Raw genomic sequence first — 23,160 nt, 5'->3', positions numbered from 1 at the left:
CAGTGGACCTGGCCCAAAAAGGAAAGAGCCTGCCGCCATTTTGAGAGTCCTGTGACAGCCGCCTATCGCTGCACCGCAAGAGTGGGCGCAACTCAGCTGAATTGCGGCTTTTGACACAGTGGACCAAAAACGGACGGAATGGCAACTGAAACGGTAAAGGGGCGCCCCACTACAACAGATGACACTCCACCTGGAGAGGCCCGTTCACACCGCCTCCCCCGGGGCGCCCCACGCCGTTATTCGGAGCAGCATTGTAGGATACCAAAACCAGTGCGGCAACTTACTGGACATCACCTTGGTGCCATCGTTCTGCTGCCTTGGAACTATTCGCACAACAGTTTGCTACTGATGACCCACCCCCCGCGACGCCCCACGCCGTTATTTGCTGGGTGGCAACTTACTAGACATCACTTTCGTGTCATCTAGATTTCGGCGCGTTCTGCTGCCTTGGAACTATTCGCACAACAGTTTGCTACTGATGACCCACCCCCCGCGACGCCCCACGCCGGAAATCTGGACGTTGTGCTGCGTTGGGACTATTCGCACAGCCGACCGCTACTTCGTTGTTTTTCCCTAAAAATGTTTATATGTTATTACTATTTTTGTTTTCTTGTATATATTTATAAATTATTAAAGTTTTATAATCTTACTACTTTGTCGGAGTGCTATATATTTTAAATGTGACACATAATTGTAAAAACTTTGATGTACAAAGAGTCATCCCTGGAATCTTCCGCTTCACGCTCGGTCCCCTCCCCAATCACAATACAGGATGTTTTTCAGATAATAGCAACGCTTCTGCTGTGACGGATCTCATCGACTGTGGGCCTTAATCTACTATAACTCCTTTGAAGAGGGGTGATTCTTTACAGCTGTGGCCATAAACTACATCTGCAGGGCTAGCTGATAGCCTAGGACCGGCCTGGACAATCGGACACAGAGGAAAAGGAGTGTCAGAGGGTGCGGTAGTGAATAGGGCGAAAGGGAGGTGTCGGGCGGGCACAGGGTGTGATTCTCAGGGAAGAGCAGCGCAGATGGGGGGAGGTTTATTACCCATGCATAAGACAGAGAGCGGGGGTGACCACTGCCTGGGTGAGATGCTTGCGAGGGTGGGGAGCCATGCTAAGGATCGACAGCGTGCACAGAGTGGGTCTGGTCAAGGCATCTAAAATGGCTGCCGTGCACGACAAAAGTGTGGCATTTGAAAAAAGACAAGATGGCGCAGACAATGTTTTTCAACACTTCCTGATTTCCTTCGAATCGAACGTTAACAGACGTTGGGGCATATTACCAAAGTTAAGCGATATTTATCCCTAACGATGCATTGCAAAGATTTTTTTACCGTCAGAAATTATCGCACATAAACCTTGCTATTATCAAGGTTTATCGCAAATACGATAAAAAACGACCGCAATGCATTAATATCGCTGAAAACTCAGCGATATTCATGCATTACCGAGCTAATGCTCTTAGCCATGTTATCCACCTCCCATTGGATAACATGGCTAAGAACTGCTCAGGGCAGGTGCTAGCTTTTGGAGATATTCGCGCTTATCTCGAATATTTCCAAAAGTTGATAATAGGAGATAGCGATGTTAGCGACTGTTTCCAGTCGCTAACATCTTGGCATGCCCACTTTGCATGTCATTAGTGATAAATATCACTCACATGCAAAGTGGGGCCCAAGATGGTCGCTATCTCCTACTAGCCGTCGCTAACTGGTGTTAGCAACAGCTAGGTAATACAGATATAATTTTATCTCCGCGAAGCGGAGCGCTGTTACAGATATATATCTTGTTTTTGAACGTTAATTTCTCAAAATGCACTGAAGCATATATATTGAGACCTAGCAAAGGCACATCGGGCTACCAGTCCCTAATATTTTACCAAGTTTCGTGCAAATCCATTCAGCCGTTCGATTATTATTATTATTTTTTTTTTTTGCCCCGCGGGGCCCTTTTAAAACCTCCACATCAAACCTAGGGGGTCAGCGAGGATCTACTATGCCCCCTTATGGTCATTTGCCCCTTCGCTTTGGCCTCCTCTTGTCTCTCGATCCTACCGAGAGACAAGATGGCGGCCGCTACGTACTGTTTGGAATGTTTACAGACACCGGAGAGCCAATCAGCTTCGCTTCGCAAAGCTCCGTAACGCGAAAAGTACGCGAAGCGGTGCGCTGTTACAGATATATATCTTTTTTTGAACGTTAATTTCTCAAAATCCACTGAAGCACATATATTGAGACCTAGCAAAGGCACATCGGGCTACCAGTCCCTACAATTTTGCCAAGTTTCGTGCAAATCCATTCAGCCGTTCGATTATTATTATTATTTTTTTTTTTTGCCCCGCGGGGCCCTTTTAAAACCTCCACATCAAACCTAGGGGGTCAGCGAGGATCTACTATTCCCCCTTATGGTCATTTGCCCCTTCGCTTTGGCCCCCTCTTGTCTCTCGATCCTACCGAGAGACAAGATGGCGGCCGCTACGGACTGTTTGGAATGTTGACAGACGCCGGAGAACCAATCAGCTTCGCTTCACAAAGCTCCGTTGCGCGAAAAGTACGCGTCCTGGGACGCTGCCCGGTCCGCTGTTACAGATATATATCTTTTTTTAAACGTTAATTTCTCAAAATCCACTGGAGCACATATATTGAGACCTACAAAAGGCACATCGGGCTACCAGTCCCTACAATTTTGCCAAGTTTCGTGCAAATCCATTCAGCCGTTCGGGCTAAAAGTGAGGCCAACCGCCCTATGGAAAACTCAATGTTAAAAACACGTTTTGGGACCCCCCTTTTTTCTCGACCCCCCCTGGACGAAACCCCCCCCAATTTTCAGGGGCTGCTCAGAAACAAAATGTGCCATTTTCCTGAAAATTTCTGCCAATTCCGTCCACAAACGCCAAAGTTATTAGACATAGAATTTTCAAAAAACCCATAGAGAAAAAATCCTAACTATATATACCTACTGGCGACCGCCAGTAGGTAATATATATATATATATATATATATATATATATATATATATATATACGTATACATGTATACGTATACATGTATACCTACACATATATGTTTGTGTGGGCATATGTATGTATGTATATACATATATATATATATATATATATATATATATATATATATATATATATATATACACATATATATACATATATTTATAAATCTACATACATATTTATACACACGCACATACACACACTCACGCTCTTTTGTTAGTAGCACTGCCTGATATAGTCTCCTATTATGAGCTCTCAAAAATAGCTTCAACACAGGGGTGACCATGACCAGACCACAAAGGATAAACAATGCCAGGGTTGCAGTCCTCCTCTATTAAAGTATAAGAGACTGTGAAAAGCATAAAGCTGATTGAACTTCGTCATGATATAAGCCAAGGCATGGACTACATGAAAAAATTCTAAGTGGAAGGATTTGTACAAAATTACAACGTTATTATTACATATTAATATGTTCCAACTAATGATATGTACTACATAAAGTAAAAAAGCCAGTTAAAAGATATGGAAAAAATAAAGGGATAAGAAATAATCACATGACTTCAGTTGATGATTAGCAGTGGATCAGAATAGATTACCTTCAGTGCATCGGCAAACATCACCTTGGCAGATTTTGTCGAGAAGACCACTCTCCTTAGCTGGATGATAGAATTTTGTACATCTGCTCTCTAAATACAAACACAAAGTGAGGTGTGTTAAATCCACTTATTTTGCTCAATATAAATTCATAAATGTTTGACGACTAACTGTTAAAAAGAATAACCCTTACCAGGCATAGCACAAAAGGCATGATGGGTAGTGTTGGATTATTAGTAGGGGTAAGTATGAAACTACAAGTAATAATAAGGCTAACAGACAAATATATGGTACAGTCAATGTTTCAAAACACTAGTCCCTGGCTCAACCCTTAGTAGCTGGCTGCGAGCAGTCAGCCTTAACTTAGGAGACAGGTATTTAAAGCATTTATAAACACCAATACATTAAATTAGTAAGAAACAACACACAATAAAAATTCCACACCAATTTATGAAAATAGGAAATATTTAGATATTTAAAAGGACATCAAAACAATAAATAATTCAATATAGGGAACTGGAGATTGGAGTTTTTAAAGATTAAACTCTTTCTAGTGCTTAAAAACATTTAGCGCCAACTTGGAACATCTGCCCATGCTTGACCGGGACGATGGAGCCCTGGTCTGATACATTAAGCGGGAGGCCCCGGTCAAAACATTACCTTTGTACATAAAATAAATTCTGGGTGGATTTTTCCTTGACCTTGTGCAGGGTGCTTCGTCAGGCCGGATTCGTAGAGGGTTCGCCGGCTTGGTTCAGCAGGAGCTCCCAGCCAACTCCTGGAAGTCTTGAGCTTTCAGTGGGATGAACCTGAAATCCTGTCAAGGTTGCAGTTGACGTTGGTCGGCTTGGCTCTTGATGCCAAGTCGGCCCACTTATAGAGCTTTTTCCAAAAGTTGTTTCAAACTTCTAAAAACTTCTGAAACTTCTTCATGGAGTTCCTTTTGAGCGTTCAATGTGTCCAAAACACAAATCCAATGTTATAGAAGCGCTGAGATTGTCCACGCAAGTTTGGATCACAATTCCCACAATGCACCTGGCCAAATCCTTAAAAGTTCACTCACGGCACTACAAGATGGGGACTTCTTGAGGGAGATGGTGCAGGGAAGCTCTGTTGGCTTGATTCTTTCAAGAAGTCCACTTCTTGAACCTTTTTGAAGCACGGCAAAATCTTCAGGGCTGCAGTTCCAAGTGTGCAACAGGAATGGTCATTCAGGTAGAAATCCTGTGTGGTGCAGACAAGGGTTCCAGCAGGGCAGTCCTCCTTCTTGTAGTTTCAGGCAGCAAATTCCAAATTCAAACTTACACTGAGTCGCTCTGCAGCTCTCCCATATTTATTCAATGATCTGGTGCAACACAAAGCCCCCCCTGTCCAATTAGGTGTAGGGTGGCACCCAAAAGCAGATCAGCTTCCTCCAAAGTGTGGTATATTCTTGTCGCTCAAAGCACTGCACGTTTAAAATTCAAGATGGAGATTTTCTCTCTTTTAGAGAAAGAGCTAGATAAACCAACCTTCTAGTGTGACTCATTACCATTAACACTCTCTTTCCAGCGTCCTGACCTACTGCAAATTCCTTTCCCGGGCTTGCCATCTGATTTGGGTTACAGGAAGAGGGGGTAGTAAGCCTGGCATTTCTTACTCTCCTGCTCTCTCTTTGAAGCCTACTTTGATTTACCAAACCCCCTTTCTGACCTAACCTCTGCAGATGCAGGGTTCTCCCGATTGGATAGCCTCTGCTCTATGTGGCCACTTATCACCTCATCAAAGCAGCCTAGCTAAGTCTGTTAAGGTTGACCAATCCAGTGAGGCTGCTAAGAGGCTGAATTTTGGTTCACATAAAATAAAGTTCTATAACTTCTTTTCTGTACCAGTTACAATAAATTCAACAGTGGCAAGTTGTTGGATTTATAACTGCCAATCGCTTAAGTCTTTGAAAGACAAGTTAGCCCCTTTCTAGCAATAGTTACTTTAAATGAAATATTGCAATGTTATCCTATGGAGCTAATAATGTACAATGGGGAAAATGGAATTGGCAGTTTTTCCCTCACCAGGACATATAAATAACATATTTCATAAAGTCCCTGCTTATAGTTATATGGAACCCCACCCCTGGGAAAACTAGGGGAGACTTAGGGGTGACATATGTAAATATAAGGTAGATTACCACTTCGGAAGTACCTGTACCACCTAAATCACATATTTTGCTTTTAAATACAGACTGCAAAGCAGGGATGCCTTTGAAAGTGACAGCAGGCAACACAGTAGTGCAGGAAATCTACTGGGCCTCTAAACTCCCATGCCCTATTATAGACTAGGGACTTATAGGTAGTTTGCATCCCCCTTGTCCTATTATATACTAAGGAATGACAGGGTCTGTCATTGACAATTGCAATTATACCGTCATCATATACTTTATTTTCGATCACAAAAATCTTATAAAGTGCAACGTGTCGTACAATATAAAAACAGTACAAGCAATAAAAAATTATTTACAAGGTACAATATACAGCAGTCGTTAAAACAGTACAAAGTTAAAAATTGAAATCTGTAAAATAATCCCAGTTCTAATATACAAGCGATTAGGAAACTATGTAATACATTTGGAACATTTGATCCATAATGCATGCCAAAATCTGTCCAGACCAAATACCACCACCTTGCGTGTGTTGGCGGCTAGGATTCTCATAGTCTCTAGGTAATGCCCAGGCCCAATCAGTTTACACAATGGCACAATCCACTTGCCCTGCAGGCTTTTATAGTAGGGTCACAAGAATTGCAGGTGGGCTATTGACTCTGGGCAAACCTTACATGCAGGACACTGATCATCTGTGGAGGCATTGCTATACCACTTTTTACAAAACAGTTTAGTTGGTAAAGATTTAAAACAGTATTGTATAAATAATGTATGTGCCAACAGTGGTACAATTTCATCAATGATTTTTTTTATAAAAAGGGACAAATTTAAAATGGATAAAATCTTGGGTCAGAGTGCCCACCCGTTTGGCCGTCTCCTTCTCCATAATAGTATCCCTGTAGAACTTTTTGACACTGCATTTTGGGATAAGACCCAGGGTTTCTGGAGTGGACCAATATTCCTCCATCCTAAGACTTATCAATAAATTCTTCAGGGAAATAAACCACAGAATGGAGTTGACCTGTGATCACTTTAAGAGATCAATCGTCTCTACTCTGTATGGGGTGAGCTCATTTACCGACCCCAGGTGTTGCCAAAACATTAACTGCTTGTAGCCCATCTTGTACAAAATCATTTTTTGGCCCAGGTCCAGAAACATAGGTGCGGGGGTGGCGGGATACTAGTGGGGAGGTTCAACATTCATCGAAGAAACCGGGTTTCTACTAAAATTAGGGAGTTTAAATTTTCAGTGCCCCACAATTCAGACTCATAGAGGGTTCCCCCCAGTATTTTGGTATTATATATTTCTAATGCTGGGGCTACTTTCCTGGACACTGTTTTTTGTGTATCTTACCTAAATGAGCAGTTTGTTGAATTAGTGATAGTGGAGCTTTTTCAATGTGAGATGCCCAGCTTAGGTTTGAGGTTTGGTGAATACCCAAAAAATCCAATGCAAAAATTGGCTCTAGGGGGCTATCTCCTATGCGCATTTGCTGTTTGGATGGCTTAGATTTACCCTTCGAGAAAAGCATGTATTTCATTTTTGCCTTGTTTAGTACCAGGCCGTGCTCCTTGCAGAATTCAATACAATTATTCAACAATTGTTGTAAACCAAGGGGGGATTTAGAAATGAATAGGGTGTCATCCCCGAAGAATAGGGCTGGTATTCTTCGCTCCCCACCTTTGGGACGTTGCATCCATCCCTGTCTAAATAATCAATAACGCCATTAATAAAAAGGGAGAATAGCGTGGGCGCTAGGACGTACCCTTATCTTACCCCACATTTGACAGGGAATTGCTAAGTGAGTTGATTGTTATCCCCCCACCTAACTTTTGCAGTGTTGGAAGAGTACAGCTGAATTAAAATTTCTAATAAATTCAGGGATAAACCCATTTTGACTATCACCCTCCACAGCTTTGTTTTCAATACCAGATCAAATGCAGTGTGTAGGTCCACAAAGGCAACATATAGTATGCCCCCTCTAATACTAACCTCCCTCCAGTAGATACAGTGGAAGCAGAAGACCTGATCCAATGTGTTAATGTTCGCACAAAAGCCTGCTTGAAAATCGCTCAAAATATGGTGCTCTGAGATCCAATCCTGAACTCGTCGCAACATCTGCCTTTGCTATGAGTCGATTAAGCTTATAGGCTTATTGCTAGCTGGGTTTTCTATGTCACCCTTCTAAAAATTGAGATAATCTCCACTATATTCCAGAACGGAGGGATATCCATGTGTGCTGTAATAGCATTTGTAATACTATTGATGTAAGGGACCCAGACAATTAAATCCTCTTAATACAGATAGTTTGGGATTCGGTCAGGCCAGGGGTTGTGGCTTTGATACTAGAGCAGATTTCCACCGGGTTTCTTCCATGGAGAGCACAAGGCCCTCCACAACTTCATTCTGGTTTTTCCCCCAATCTTCTAGAGGAACCTCCAACTCACTGCCACCTGGTGCATAAAGCCTCCCAAAATGGGTCACCCACTCCTCTGGCTGGACTGTAAACTCCAATTTCGTCTGCCTGCCATTGAGCCAGTATGCCGATTGTTTACAAAAGTATATGGAATCCTTGGCTAGAGATGCCTTCTGAAGGGTGGACCAAAGAGAGTCTACCCATCTCGTCCTAGCTAACTGTAGAGTTTTCTTATAGTTCCTTCTACATAACACTAGGTCAGGGTGAACGTTGGATTTTGCTGCCCGTACAAAGTAAACCTTAGCGTTCCTTCAGTCCTGGTTGTACCATACTGCCTGGGTCCATCTGTGCTCCAGTTTCTGCTCTCTGCACAGTTTAGCCAATAGATCCCTAATTTTGTCAAATGTGGATTGATGCATAGTTGTCAGCTTCTGAATTATCATATAGGGCGATTGGACAAGTCTTCCACATTCTGCTGTACAATGTATTTCACTAGTTCCAGGTCCTCTGGATGTTTCTCCACCCAGTCCCATCTAATCGTTTTTATGCTGTACGTAATGGACAATTCTCCCAGATCCTTCTTTCCCTGACTATCTACTTCAGTAGAATTGTCACCCAAATTCTTTAGGGACAGGGTCAGGGCATTATGATCACTATCTAAGTGATTAACCACTACCATATCATCAAACACTAAGTGCAACCAGGCAGTAATCAATCCTGCTGGCACGGCCAGGTCTATTAAAGGTTTGCTCCCCTTTTTGGTCTGATTTTGTTCTCCTGTTTGAGACTCTCAAGTCGTGCTGCAATGAGAGGGCCAGCACCTGACAACCTCTCTTTGTCCACTTAACTGGGACGAGATTAGGCTGAGGGACCTGCCAGACTTTATCCCAATCCTCGGTCAGTTCTCTAGGGATCATAGCTAAGTGTTCAAAGGTACAATTTAGGTCCCCAGCTACCAGGGCTGGTGCACCATCAGTAGATTCAGATAGTACATGGTTCAGGATTTTAATAGTATTAGTATCTTCAGTGCCCCGGTCCACCCAATTATAGACATTATAGATCCTGGTTTTTAGATCACCACATGTTTTAGGTCTATAGCTAATATATCAGGAGAATCTATATGGACCGATTTTATTTTAGGCCAATAGTGTTTCTGACCCAAATTGCCAGGTTACCCAATGGCCTCCCCTTCTCTTTCCTGTTGGCATTTAGGCCATAAGTAGAGAACCCACTCCTATAGGGGGTATGCAACTCCATGTTTCTTGAAAGATTATTATATCATGTGAGTCCACAAAGGAGCCCCAATCGGGATCAGCTAAAAGTTTAGAAATCCCTGCCACATTCCAAACCAAAATCCTTAGTTGACTTGGGTGAGGAACTGTAGGGCTATAGTTGGCAATGCTCTCAGTGATCTCCCCTAGCTCAACATTGGGGTGACCGCTAACCCCAGCTCCTCCTCGGTCCACATTCCAATGCACACTACTTTACTCCATTGTAGCAGGCAGCCCCATTTCTATGACTGCTTGTTCTACAGATCCCTCCCGAATTTGACCAGAGAGGATTGCCCTTTGTCTAGGTGAAGCGATTATTATCTCTGTAGTTGTACCTGTGCACCACTTATAGTAGTTCGGAGCTCCCCAATCAGTGGAGACCCGGGAATCATTAAATGCTCTTTATCCATTTCTGTCAGGGGTCTATATCTAATCGTAATAGGGTGTTAACAGTGGGGATAGTACGGGAGTCAATTGACATTAGACCACCAGCAGGGGCCAAACAAAAAAACAAGACTATCACCACATCCTTTGTAGACCCCGGGACCCCTACTCGTTTAACATTTTTGATATCATCCCTTCTGAATGAGTAGCAGTGCTGGATGTCCCTAAACTTAAATGATTCACAGTCTTTGTAACCTCCCTTTGGCAATCTGGGTACTTCAGTTAAATATATTACATAGTTATTGGCCTGCTGTTGCGATCCCATATAGATTTCGTCCACTATTTTACCCTTCCCTAGTAACCCCCAAGACATACTAGATTGCCTTTCTGAGGACGTCGTTATACTCTCCAGTGCCACCCTCACCTCTTCCTTTCCCTGGGGTAATTGTTGGGTTGCCATCGGCCTGTTTAGATGCACATTACTAGCAAAACCATTACCAGCAAAACCATTCTTCTGGCACGTAGGGCAATTTGGAATAAGCAGAGGCCAGGGGTCATAATGTATCATGTTTGGACCAGAAGGGAGACCTACCTCTTTCCACCTTTGTGGGCCCGGTGTCTGCGAGTGATGGGTTCTTACAAACTGTGGGTGAAGAATCAGTGTCAGCCTCTGGAACATTTGGTTGATCAATCTTGCCCCCACCATATCTTTAACGTCCTTCCTTAGGACAGCTACCCCTTCTCTCAGAGACTAAGTAGGTTTTTTTTTGAGCCTGCAGTAAGTCACCCAGATATTTTTTACCATTGCCTTAGTCAACCACCCCGCCCACCATTTCTCTATTTTCCCTTGCTGAGAGAACTTCAAATCTATTATGGCACTCTATTTGGGGTACGTGTACCTCCTCATTGGGGTCCTGCGTGTCACTAGATGGTGGGGATGTATTTGGTTGTGACATGGAGCCAGAGGTTCTACTTCTCGACCTGTTTTCTTTTTGAGAATTCTTAAACTACGAGGGGATTTGAATGGCCAGATTTTTTTCTAGAGGAGGCACTGGAAGGGGTTCCTGCATGGGTCCAAGGTTGTTGTCAAAACTGGTGGCGTTTACTAATTGGGCAGGGGGCAAGGGAGTTTCTAAGCTTAATATCTCATGGCATTCAGAGATAAGGGTCTCTATCCTATCCATTGACTTGTGGCAGATAGCACCAGTGCCCCTCTTTTTGGAGCGGGGTGCACCCTGGACTTTCTCTTGGCCCTTCCTTTTGCCAATGGCCCTTTAGGCCCTTAATAAGGAAGCAGAATGTACAAAAGCTTCTTGTGTATGCCCACTCCACTCAGTGTCAGCGATTAATCTCAATGGCCCCCATAGTACACATACTCTCACTCCACAAATTTCCCTATAGTTCCAAAAGAGGCTCAATCCATGAAGGCAAAAGGATGGGAGCAGTGCTTATATGAGGGGCAGTTGGTCAACAGTTAGTCAACAGCAAGTTTGGCGCAACAGTCACAGTACCTTTTGATGGGGGAGTTCTATAGGATAGCAGACAGACAAGCCGTGGGTCCACACCATCCACTGACGCAAAGAAACCAAGGGATGTGGCCCTGCCTCATTCTGGCTCTGACGGGGCGCAGACGGCCCGCTCTTGGCCTGGTATTCGCCTGGGCATGCGGCTGGGCTTGTGCCGCGCTCCTGGGGCCCAAGCTGGCCGTTAAAGGCACCTCCTGGCACGGAAAGTGTTAGTGTCAGTGGCGGTTGCCGCAGGAGATGCTGGGGCTTGTCGTCCACCCCTCCTTGACTGCAAACTCTGTGATTTGTGCTTTTTGTTTCAAGCTTCAATAGGATTAGTTCAACCTGTGGTTGTGGTTATGTGATTATGATTTGGAAAGTCAAGGATTGAAAACGTGTCCAGCCGACATGCTGTGATTTGAGAACTCTGGAAAGCTACGACCCTACCATGGGCTGTGGCTGGTCTGGAACTCCAGGAAGTGAGCCCTCCTGATCGGCCTCCTTGTCTCGATGATGCGCTACAGGTTTGGAGACCTCCTGCTGTCATGTATTCCTATAGGTTCTGAATCAATCCCCCTATTCCTGACCCTATTCTGGTTAAACTAACTATCAAGTTAACTAACAGTCAGCCCATGAGGCAAGAAAAGCCCCCATGATGCAGATACCGTTATCTGACGCAGTCACACTACGGCACAGGAACGTGTTATCTGATTAGGTCATAACGCTTGAGATCTAATTAGACAAGCGACATTCCTCCAGCCCCTGATAAGGCATACGACGTTCTCATAACAAATCAAACCTATGACAACCTGGAAAATCCGTGCGGCCATTGTTTTGATTTCACAGAGAACTTTAGTAAAAGAATGTGCTAACGAGCAAGTCGTATGACATCTTTATTGACGTATCTATGTCCATCCTTACGTCAATCTCTGCACCTTTAAGGTATAAATATTGCCGATCTTGCCCTATGCAAACACACGCGTGGTGACGAGACGGAGCAGCCATACTTGCCGAAGCCCAGAAGCAGAGCAGACCCCGCTGGCAGCAGCCCCGCCTTCCTGACGCGCTGAGAGACGCGCTGCTATCTCCTGCCGAGAGACCCAGCACCGGCGCTTTCGGGCAGCCCTCGCAGGCAGCCTGGAATATCGAGAGCAGAGAAAGAGATACCATTCCTCATTCATCCTAAATTCCAGGTACAGAACTGAATAACCCCTCACAGAGAATTCTTTAGTTATTTACTTGGCAAAAACAAACTTAACTTAAACTGTAACTTTCTATTCCCGCCCACGCATTAGACTTAGCTCAGGTACACGGGGTAGGCGTATTTAGAAACACCAGTTGAGTACGTTTAGTCAAATGTATATGTGTATGTAATATATTTTAATCATTTTAAACATCATATGGCTCAGAAACCATATCAATGTTCTTACAGTATTATTTTATACTATTGCTTCTAATGTATGCACTTTACTTAACTATAAGTATTGCAATAATATCGATCCATTTCTCTTGTACGAGAAAAAAGACTGATCAATAAATAACACCTTTTTATTGAACACGCCCGTCTCTTCCTTTTCTCTACAATCTGATGAGACTAAGAATGCACGTACTGACTGAGTAAAATAAATTGCCTTGTGCTCACACGACTCTCGAGATTGACTCTTGATTAGGGGAGAGCAAAGTTGTCATGTTCTATGGTTGTCAGAAACTAAATCCCTTCTTGTCTAATCAGGGGAGTTAATTCTTTCCTGAACATTCGAGAAAGTTTCTAGCGAACTCTGAGCTACGCTGGCAAACCCAAAACTTAAGTCTAGTATCGACAGTAGTAGACCTAGTTAACGTCTGGCCTAGGCCTTTACTGCTGTAGGTATTATTCCAATGCGCAGAGCCTATTGGGAAGATAGGAACTACACTACATGGCGCCCAACGTGTTTGGAAAGGGCGATAAAACTAACGTAAGACATTTAGAGTAACTCAGTCGTGCTTTCTCACTCAGACCCCTTTTCCCAAATACCCCAAAGACGTCTGGAGTGGGTGTAAGGTTATATCCTCCAAAACCTCGCAGGAGGGAACTCCTATGTATGGTTCTTGGTATAGTCAACGTTGAAGGATAAACAGTTCCAAAATATTGTGCATCTAATCTTTGTTCCATAAGAAACCTGATCTGCAAACAAACATAATACCATCCTGTCGGTAAAATGGGAGACAGTGATGAAGAAAGAGAGGCAGTTAGATTAGCAACTGAACTCGCAGATGCTGATGCTACCATGCAAGCAGCAGACGCGGATATAATACTCATTCCGGTCATCAAAAGGAGATCTATAACTCTAAAACTTATAGAAAATGGACTGACACCTAGAGGTGGCACAGTCATATTCGTAATTGAGGCACACGAATATCGGCAGACAGAGGTATACTATTCATGGATACATTTTCCAGCAGCAAATGCTGTAACAAAGTACTTCCACTATTACAAAATAGAGGAACCTCCTGAAATGTACACTCCTTTCGAGGAGGTGGAAGTACCACTCAAATTCCAAGAGCATTTGCTCTTATTTGATGGCGCCCTAAAACACAACAATCACATCACCAGGCTCGGTCCTTTAGGTAGACCAGGAGCAATGTGGCCGGTCTTAGCCGGATACACACCACACCCAGACATCGAAGGGATGTCTACAGGAGAGCTGTTAATACAGCTAAAACAATTACTAAAAATTCATAGACAATTAGTTCAGTATGTAATGCGGACTTCAACAATTCAGCCAGCGATTAAACTTCCACAGCTGACCCCTCACCAGGGGAACACAAATAAAATCACACCACAGAACATCCAATCCTGCCTAGGTAAGGTTCCGGCTAAACGGGAACAAATACCATTCTGGTTGGCACAGAAAATCACCCAAATAGAGGCGGTGTTTCCTGACACCACCCCGCTAGAAAAACACAGGATTCTGACTATATGTCTCCCAATGGGAATCGCACCACACATAGAGGACTTGGGGTACAGTCTTTGCTTCAATCTACACAAAAACGCACGGTGTTCCATCCATTTCGGTAATACCAGATGTGCTAAAACAAATTCAAGGTGAATATGGTCCAGAACCAGCTTTAACTCTTGGTATGAAATTACTAAAAGACTTCAAGCAGGTCTCGGCTATATTATTAGCCAATATAAAAGGTGAAGCAGCAAACGTGGCGATCCGCCAGAGGTTAAAAGAGACAGATATAGCAGACCAACCAGCTGAAATTGCCAGGATCATAGAAAAATCCTATGAAGAACTAGGTAGAGATAGTTTAGGTGGAATACCAGTAAAACCGCAACTGATTGAAGGTCCAGAAAAAATATTTTTTAATAATAATTCACCAAAAAAGAACTGGGATGGAAACAAACAATCCAATCCAAAAGAAAAGAAATTCCAGTCCCGAGGAAGGTCTCCTAGGCGAAGGGAGAAATCTCCGAACCAGAGACACAGGTCACCCCAGAGTGACCCCTCTGGGAAAAGATATAACTTTAGAAATAGGGATAATATTAAAAAACCTGATAGATATCAAGACATTGATACACGTCCCTCTCAATCTTTTCAGAATTCCTCGCAGAAATCGGAAAGAAGAGGACGATCAGAACAAAGAGAAGAGCACACCAAGTCCAAAGACAAGGAACCTGCTCAACAAAAAAAGAAATTACAATTTCCAAAAAAGAAGGTAGCCAGTATCAAGGTAGTTAACAATGCCGAGAATACTGAGGACACAACTGAAAAACGGAGAGTGGGCTCAGACAATGCTAGACAGCGCAGCAGAAGTGAGCATAGCTCGCAAAGTCCTTATGAATCATCTGGAGACAGTGGACACGAATGAATATCTTCAAGTGGAAACTGCAGACACCAGAGTTAGCAAACCCCACAAGATATACGAGATAACATTACGTATAGAGGGAGATAAGACTAGGAAAATAAAGGGACTATTTTGGGATAACCTCTCCAAGGGTTATGACATCCTTCTAGCTGAAAAAGACTGGCCACCAGAGTTTGTCAGGGAGTGCCCTCATGGCGAAGAAGTAATTATGCCTGCCTTCTCGAATCAAATCCCGATTCATAAAAAATACACACTTGCTAGAAAGTGGGCAGTGGCCTTAGCACCTGCTTTATACAAAAATCATGTAGGATGGGATGGGGATTCTCCTCCTCACAAAATCCAGTTAAAATCACAACCTACTGCACAAAGGCAGTACCCAATTAAGCAAGAAGCTAAAAAAACAGGTAAATGAAATACTAGATCAGCTAGAATACCAGGGGGTGATTGAAACTTGCACCTCACAAATGAACAATCCTTTGTTTCCGGTCTCCAAACCAGACAATTCATATCGTCTAGTTTTGGATTACCGACACCTTAACACATGTTGCAAAACCTTTGCAGTGCAAAACTCACACAGTGCTGCACTAATGAATAACATAGTGCGCAAAAAATACAAAACAACCTTGGACATCTCCAATGGATTCTTTTGTCAAAACATAGCACCAGAGAGCAGATATTTAACTGCATTCTCAGTAAATGGCACTCAAAAACAATTCTGTCGGTTAGCCCAGGGGTACAAGAACAGCCCGGGGGTATTCTCAGCGAGAGTAACAGAATTACTACAACTATATGATGATGAAGCATTATCTTATGTCGATGACATTTACTTAACAGATGATGACTTGGATACTCACTTGAAAAGAGTGAACACCATAATACTTGGGTTCGCTGCAGAGGGTTACAAATTCAACTTTAAAAAATCCAGAATTGCCCGTCTGACGGTCCTATTCTTAGGATATGAGTTATCAAGTGAAGGCAAAAGCCTGGCAGACAATTTCCTAGAGAAATGTGCCGTAATCCAAGCTCCTAAAACACTAAAAAACCTACAGTCAATTCTAGGCTTCCTAAATTTCGGAAGAACATACATTGCAAATTACGCAGAAAGGGTCAAACCCCTTTATGATCTAATTAAACCAGACTTTAAAAGATCCAATTGGACTCAAACACACACAGAAATTTTGAGATCCCTACAAACAGACATGCTAATTAAAACAAAATTAGAAACACGTGATAACACACGCAATCTTGTGATTCGAGTCATCCCAGGGAGATGCGGATTCACATACCTGACCTCTAATGAGGGAGAAAAGGTACCAATTGCATTCAAATCACACTTGTACACAGAAGCTGAACAGAAATTCAGTAATACAGAAAAAATCATTTGCGCAGTTCAAACCGCAATAGCTAGAGAAAAAGACATAGCTGACGGTAGACATATCACAGTCAGAACAGCAGAATCAGCCTTTGAGGCACTAACAACACCGTGTAATTTACCAACAACAACATTGAATCCGGAATGGATACAATGGGTGAATTCAATCACAACGGACAAAGTATACTACTACTTTGATCCAGAACTAGAAGAATTAAAAAATCTAAAATATGAAAAGACGTATCCTCTGCCAATCGACATTCTGCCTCTACGACATTACGCCTGTGTAATCTATACAGACGGACATGCTCAACCCTCCGTTTGGGGAGAACAAGCATACAACCCCACATGTGAGATTACAAAAGAAGTGTGGCGCGGAGGTAAACTAAGACCTCTATTAACAAAAACACACTCAGTTGAAACTAATTCAGAACAACAGACTGAAATAATAGCATTGAAAATGGCGCTAGATAATGCGGATCGCGAATTCCCGACACTTATAGCGTCAGATTCATATTACTGCGTCAAATCATACAACAAGGATTTGCAGACATGGATTCAAAACGGTTACAAAGATGACACAGACGCACCAATAAAGCAGAAACTGCTCTGGGAACAAATAGCTCTTTTACAAAAAGAACTACCAAAGACTCACGTGACTCATTCACTGAGTCATCAGCGTGATGGCGTTCACGTTGTAGGGAATTCATTGGCTGAAACAGCCGCAGCGGCAGCCACTAAATCGGCTCCCGTAGTTCGAAAAAAGCGTACATTAAAATACATTGACGGTGAAACAGTGCTGGCGGTGAAAACGTCATCAAAAGGCGACTGCTCAGCGTTACCGATCAACTATCCACTCAATTACACATACATAATCGATGCAAACTCCGTCCCTTTTCCTCGAATCCCTGGAGTGGGGGATAGAGTGATTCCAAACATGGATAGGAGAAACTTGTTAATCGCAGACGCACATATGGGCGAGGGTCTCAGACACCTCAAACTAAAAGATTCTCTGGAAGAATTACAATCACGGTACTGGTGGCCAGGCATGAGCCTACATCATACCATGTTTGTAAAAAACTGCCCAAACTGCAACAGACATCGCAGTGGGGAGAGAAAAAATATAATACGGTGGAATCTGACTGCAGATAATATCACCAGTAAAAAGAATGGCTTGCGATTAACATATACAGGCTAGTTCCACTTATAATGTAGATCACCAGCACTCGGCTGACGTCCGGACTGTTATACAAGATTTGCGAGTCTAAATGGCATATACGCTAAGAGCCTGTTACGTTTGACCATTGTTTTCATTGAGGCCCACCAGCCTGGGGGGAAACATGGCCAAATGAGCACAGCCCAGCGGGAATCTTCTCACTTCCTTCCTGAGGGTACGGGATGGTGTAAAGAAAAAACCAAGGCAGAAAGCAATCTATAATGGAAAGGATATTAGGTTCGGGAGCTGGGTGGGTCAAACATCTAATAAGTGTCCAACGTAGTCTAAATAACTTGCCAAGAAATTCTCTGAAGGGATTCAGTCCGTACGAATTATTATTTGGAACTAGAATGATTATCTCTGACCTCGACAGTCAGACTTCAGTGGTTAAAGAAAAAAGCTTTGATGTCAAAGACCGTTTGGCTATTTTGCAGGACTTAAACAAAACAAGAAAAGACCTGAGCAACATACAGTTGAAACAACAGCCAACAACCACTGAAGAATCACCACCTGTCCCAGCAAGAGCTGTCTGGATTCCAAAAGTCGGGGATCTAGTCAGGGAGAAGATCGCGGTAAAGAAGGAATTTGGGCCTTCTTACAGAAAAGCAGTTCCTGTCTTGTCTGTCAACGGGACAAGATCAGTTGTACTACCGCCACTTGCTGGTAAAAAGGAGAACCGAGTTGTATCCATCGACCTGGTAAAACCACAACATGTGGCCGATAACAAACAGTAGGCCAAGTGGACTCCCAATACGTAGCAGAACACCAAGGGTTGCTACCAGTACAGAGGTCCTAACAAAGAGGCTCATCACATTCAAAATGCCTACAGAAGAACAACAAGGACTATGCAACAATGCAATAGAACTAAGACCTCTGAAAACCCAAATAAAAACATTTAGCAGAGACACACCAATCTACAATGAAGTACCAAGTGAAAATGCAAGAAACAAAAATCCTGAAGCAATTGGAACAATTGACAGAACTGCATCCTGCTACTTCATCAACTTTAATGATTCCTCTGAAAGCCTCAGTGAATCAAAGACACAGCCATCATCAAAATCCTTTAAAGACAAAGCTAAGGAACTTTTGAACCAACTGAAAGAAACATATCTGATTTCTCCATGGATTGAATTTTGGGTGGGTTTTGGTGCATTTATCCTCATACTTTGGCTCATCATGGTATTAACTTTGGGACGCTTCATTGAGGGAAAATATGCTAAAATGGACACAGCAAGTCAGAACATCAACTTGGTCCTCAAACCACACACATCTTCACACGTCGAGAAAAGAGAACTTTCTTCAGCCAACTTCACAGCCAATCCGATACCTGGTGGGGTAGCCTGGGACAACACTGACTATGAAATTTATGGTCCTGTCGAGATCCTGAAATATCCACACCAAATCAAGATCTCCTTGAGTGACTTTGCAAAACCAAACTCATTTGCTGATGATTGGGACTTCGAAAGCATTAATAATATGATGTCTGATTTAGTAATGTCTGCTAAATTTACAAAACATGATTATTTGCAAGGTTCTACAAATTATGATAGTATGTATTGCTATAACCACTATGGTAAACATTTTCTACATAGATCTGCACAACCTAGAAATGTTTTAAATTATAATCAATGGGAACACTGTGCAACACCTCCAAAAGGGAGCTCAAGAACCATTTATGACAAATATTCATATTTTTCAGGTTTTAACACAAGTAATGCTGAAACATTTTATTTTAAATTGTCAAATAAGACAGGGATGAAAACCATGATAACCAACACAAAGTTGATATATTCAGATACATTCTTCGAAGAAATGAATACCTTTGGATTTGATTATTGGGACAAAAATGTTGAATTGAAAAGTGTTTGGGGTACAAAAGAATGGCAAGTACAGGGTTTAGAAGCTTTGTTTAGAGCTTGCATGATCCCAGAACAAATGATATTTTTAAATGACACTGTTCAACAAACCACCTGTCTTGGCTTAGCCAAAATCAAAGATTTAATTAAACCGTCTATTCCAAAGCCAACAATGTTTAGCAATAGCTCTGATACAGATGAAGAGATAGACGTAAACCATATATTAAACCAAAACAGAACACATCCTGATTGGAAACAGTGGTTGATCTGGCCCACAGATACAAATAACTGTCAAGACAGATTCCTGAATAAAACACAAGGTTTCAAAATGAACAGGCCAGACCCGAGATATCCTCAAAGACATCACCCAGGGATAATAACAACCTACAGTGTGGGCAAATTATGCCTTCAATGGCTACAAACTTCCACACTGACAGAAATTAAGCAACACCTAACTTTACTTACTGATGGTGCTGACTTGCGTGATTTCACTTTGGGACCACGCAAACAGCGTCAGAAGCGTTTCATAGCAGCCTCTGTATATGCAGCATACAATGAGGCCTGGAAGGTTAATCAAATTGAAACAGCAGAAAGAATACGGGAAATTGACCGTATCAATTTGGAAAAATCACTTTCTGTAGTGGACAATGGGTTAATGACTCTGTCCTCCAGAATTTTTTCATTGGACAGCATTGTGTCTTCAGCAATCGATATATTATCGCAAGACTTACTGGTATTACAACATGGTCAGTCACAATTGCGTTCTATTGTACAGCTTGGCTGGACGTTACAAAATCTGCGTTCAGGCTATGTGCCTTGGCGTTTAATCAACACAACGACACTATTCCAAATCTTTAACCTTACTGATAGACAAATCGGTATGGCGCAAAAGGGTGCTGATTATACAATCTTGAGCATTGAAAAACTAGAAATATTACCAATGACAATGTCAGAACGACCTGTCAGTGAATGGATAATCCACGGAATCATAAATATTCCAATCTCAACCTTCAGGTTTCAATACTGCCAAAAATATATACAGGCTGGCATGTACGAGAAATTGGGGAAGGGGTACATTAAAACAACTTGGAACCTGCCCTATTCACATGCATGTGTCAGTAATAAAGGCCAGAAAGTGTTTCTTAGTGGCAACAATTGTGCTATGTCACTAAGCGGCACGCTTCTGTGTAACGGAATTAGTTTGCATGGAGCCTGTGAAGGGAATTCATACAACCTTTCATGTCACCAGCAAGGCGCACCTGCAACAGAAATAGAACCATTCTTTCAAAGACTCTATAATGGGAGTTACATTCTTATTGTAGACCGCAGATGTTGTAGTCTTATGCCCGGGACTCCTTATCTAGTCACTACGACTGCGAAGGTCAAGTGCTGTGGACGTTCTTTGTTCCCCAGCTCCTTCCCAGACAGGCAGGCAAGGGCATGGTCTGATTTGAAAATTACTTCTATTCGAATAGATACTTTAAGCAGAATGAAAACAGTGCTTCTTCAGACGCCTACAAGGCTCACGTCATCAAAAGAAACGTATGATCTACAAGTCGCAAGGACGACTGCAGAGATACATACATTATTATCAACTAATTCCCCCGTACATTTCGCGGAAATCCTGAGCGAAATCTTAAATATTTCTGATACCACAGGGGTCTCAAAGGTATTTAAGACAGTATTTTCGATGGCATTAACACCATTCAAAGCCATACTGGGTATTTTTCCGGATTTCGTCCATTCAATTTTTGGCGGACTTCCCCTGATCCTGGGACTAATTGCAGGAATCCTATTCTTAGTCCTTATTTTTCGTTATGGCAACCCATGTCACAGATCAAACTCTCGCGACAATGGAAGATACAATCCTAGCCATTGGATACCGGGACCGGATATCAAAAATCCTGGGACTCTCCCGGCTTAGAGACCTGAACATGACATGGTTTCTATCATTTCGACCAATGTGGCAAAGGTGTGTTTTACCTGTATTAAGGTGCCTGCTATGCGGAGAAGAATGCGTGTTAGACACCTGTCTGACGCTACAATCGGATGCGCCAGTGGATGCAGATACACTGTTGGTTCCTACCAAGGTTCACGCTTTGTGCTGCCCTCAAAGGCTGCCAATCCTGATGACGGCATTCGTGGAATCTTCACCACTACGATTGAAGAGTAGTGAAGTTCAAGATGAAAGCAGCATCGATCAGGTACGACCTTCTGTCAGCAATGCAAATCAGAATGTCAATGGAGACAATCATGCGCACGAATGCATGGTTCCGACTTAGTGGAACTTTCCCATGAAGCTGTTGACAGTTTTTTCGAAAGCCTTAATGATATGATGTTCTCTCCAGAACAGAAATAGAGACTTTTGAGCAAGCTCGCACACGGCGTTCCCTGAATTCGGCCTTCAACTTTTTTCCCACCAGTTCACGGACAGCAATTTTTTAGCAGCCCCAAATTATTTTTTACAAAATTTTCGGGACACTTATCTTCTGCTTAAAGTAAGAAACTATTCCTAGAGAACTAAGATTTCTATTTTTAGATACTTTATAAACTTTAGTTGCCCGCTGGTATGTTCACAAATATTTTATTATGTGATGAAATGGTCTCGAACTTTCTTTCTGTATAGCCATATTAAGAGCCATTTCATGTGTATTTCTCATATACCAAATAAGCGATAATGTCTACAAATGCGTGTTTACTTTAGCGTTTAATTCATAGCTTAAGTGCATACAATATATATGACTGCAATTTTTATATTTGAAAATTTCAAAATGCATTTATGTATTTTGGGGTGGTGAGGTATACACTATACTATATAGTATGTTGTACTATGTTATACTATGCATAGATTAGTAAATATGACCATAGTTAGCGTGGAGTGGGTGTCATGTATTCCTATAGGTTCTGAATCAATCCCCCTATTCCTGACCCTATTCTGGTTAAACTAACTATCAAGTTAACTAACAGTCAGCCCATGAGGCAAGAAAAGCCCCCATGATGCAGATACCGTTATCTGACGCAGTCACACTACGGCACAGGAACGTGTTATCTGATTAGGTCATAACGCTTGAGATCTAATTAGACAAGCGACATTCCTCCAGCCCCTGATAAGGCATACGACGTTCTCATAACAAATCAAACCTATGACAACCTGGAAAATCCGTGCGGCCATTGTTTTGATTTCACAGAGAACTTTAGTAAAAGAATGTGCTAACGAGCAAGTCGTATGACATCTTTATTGACGTATCTATGTCCATCCTTACGTCAATCTCGGCACCTTTAAGGTATAAATATTGCCGATCTTGCCCTATGCAAACACACGCGTGGTGACGAGACGGAGCAGCCATACTTGCCGAAGCCCAGAAGCAGAGCAGACCCCTCTGGCAGCAGCCCCGCCTTCCTGACGCGCTGAGAGACGCGCTGCTATCTCCTGCCGAGAGACCCAGCACCGGCGCTTTCGGGCAGCCCTCGCAGGCAGCCTGGAATATCGAGAGCAGAGAAAGAGATACCATTCCTCATTCATCCTAAATTCCAGGTACAGAAC

At 42.6% G+C, this 23,160-nt stretch overlaps 1 protein-coding gene across 2 annotated transcripts in view; it reads right to left on the bottom strand.

The window, feature by feature from the left end:
• Nucleotides 1-23,160, bottom strand: part of LOC144826880 (A.superbus venom factor 1-like) — a 1,649,148-nt gene that overhangs the window by 221,150 nt on the left and 1,404,838 nt on the right. For both annotated transcript variants that reach the window (XM_078685340.1, XM_078685347.1), the window contains one exon: nucleotides 3,612-3,701. In XM_078685340.1, the coding sequence (XP_078541466.1) occupies nucleotides 3,612-3,701 (90 nt within the window). The remainder of the gene's footprint in view (nucleotides 1-3,611; nucleotides 3,702-23,160) is intronic.

The sequence above is a fragment of the Lissotriton helveticus genome, chromosome 1_1, assembly GCF_964261635.1.
Source record: "Lissotriton helveticus chromosome 1_1, aLisHel1.1, whole genome shotgun sequence".
Classification (NCBI taxonomy): Eukaryota; Metazoa; Chordata; class Amphibia; order Caudata; family Salamandridae; genus Lissotriton; species Lissotriton helveticus.
Note: the sequence above shows the minus strand (reverse complement) of the source record. Positions and strands in the feature narration are given on the sequence as shown.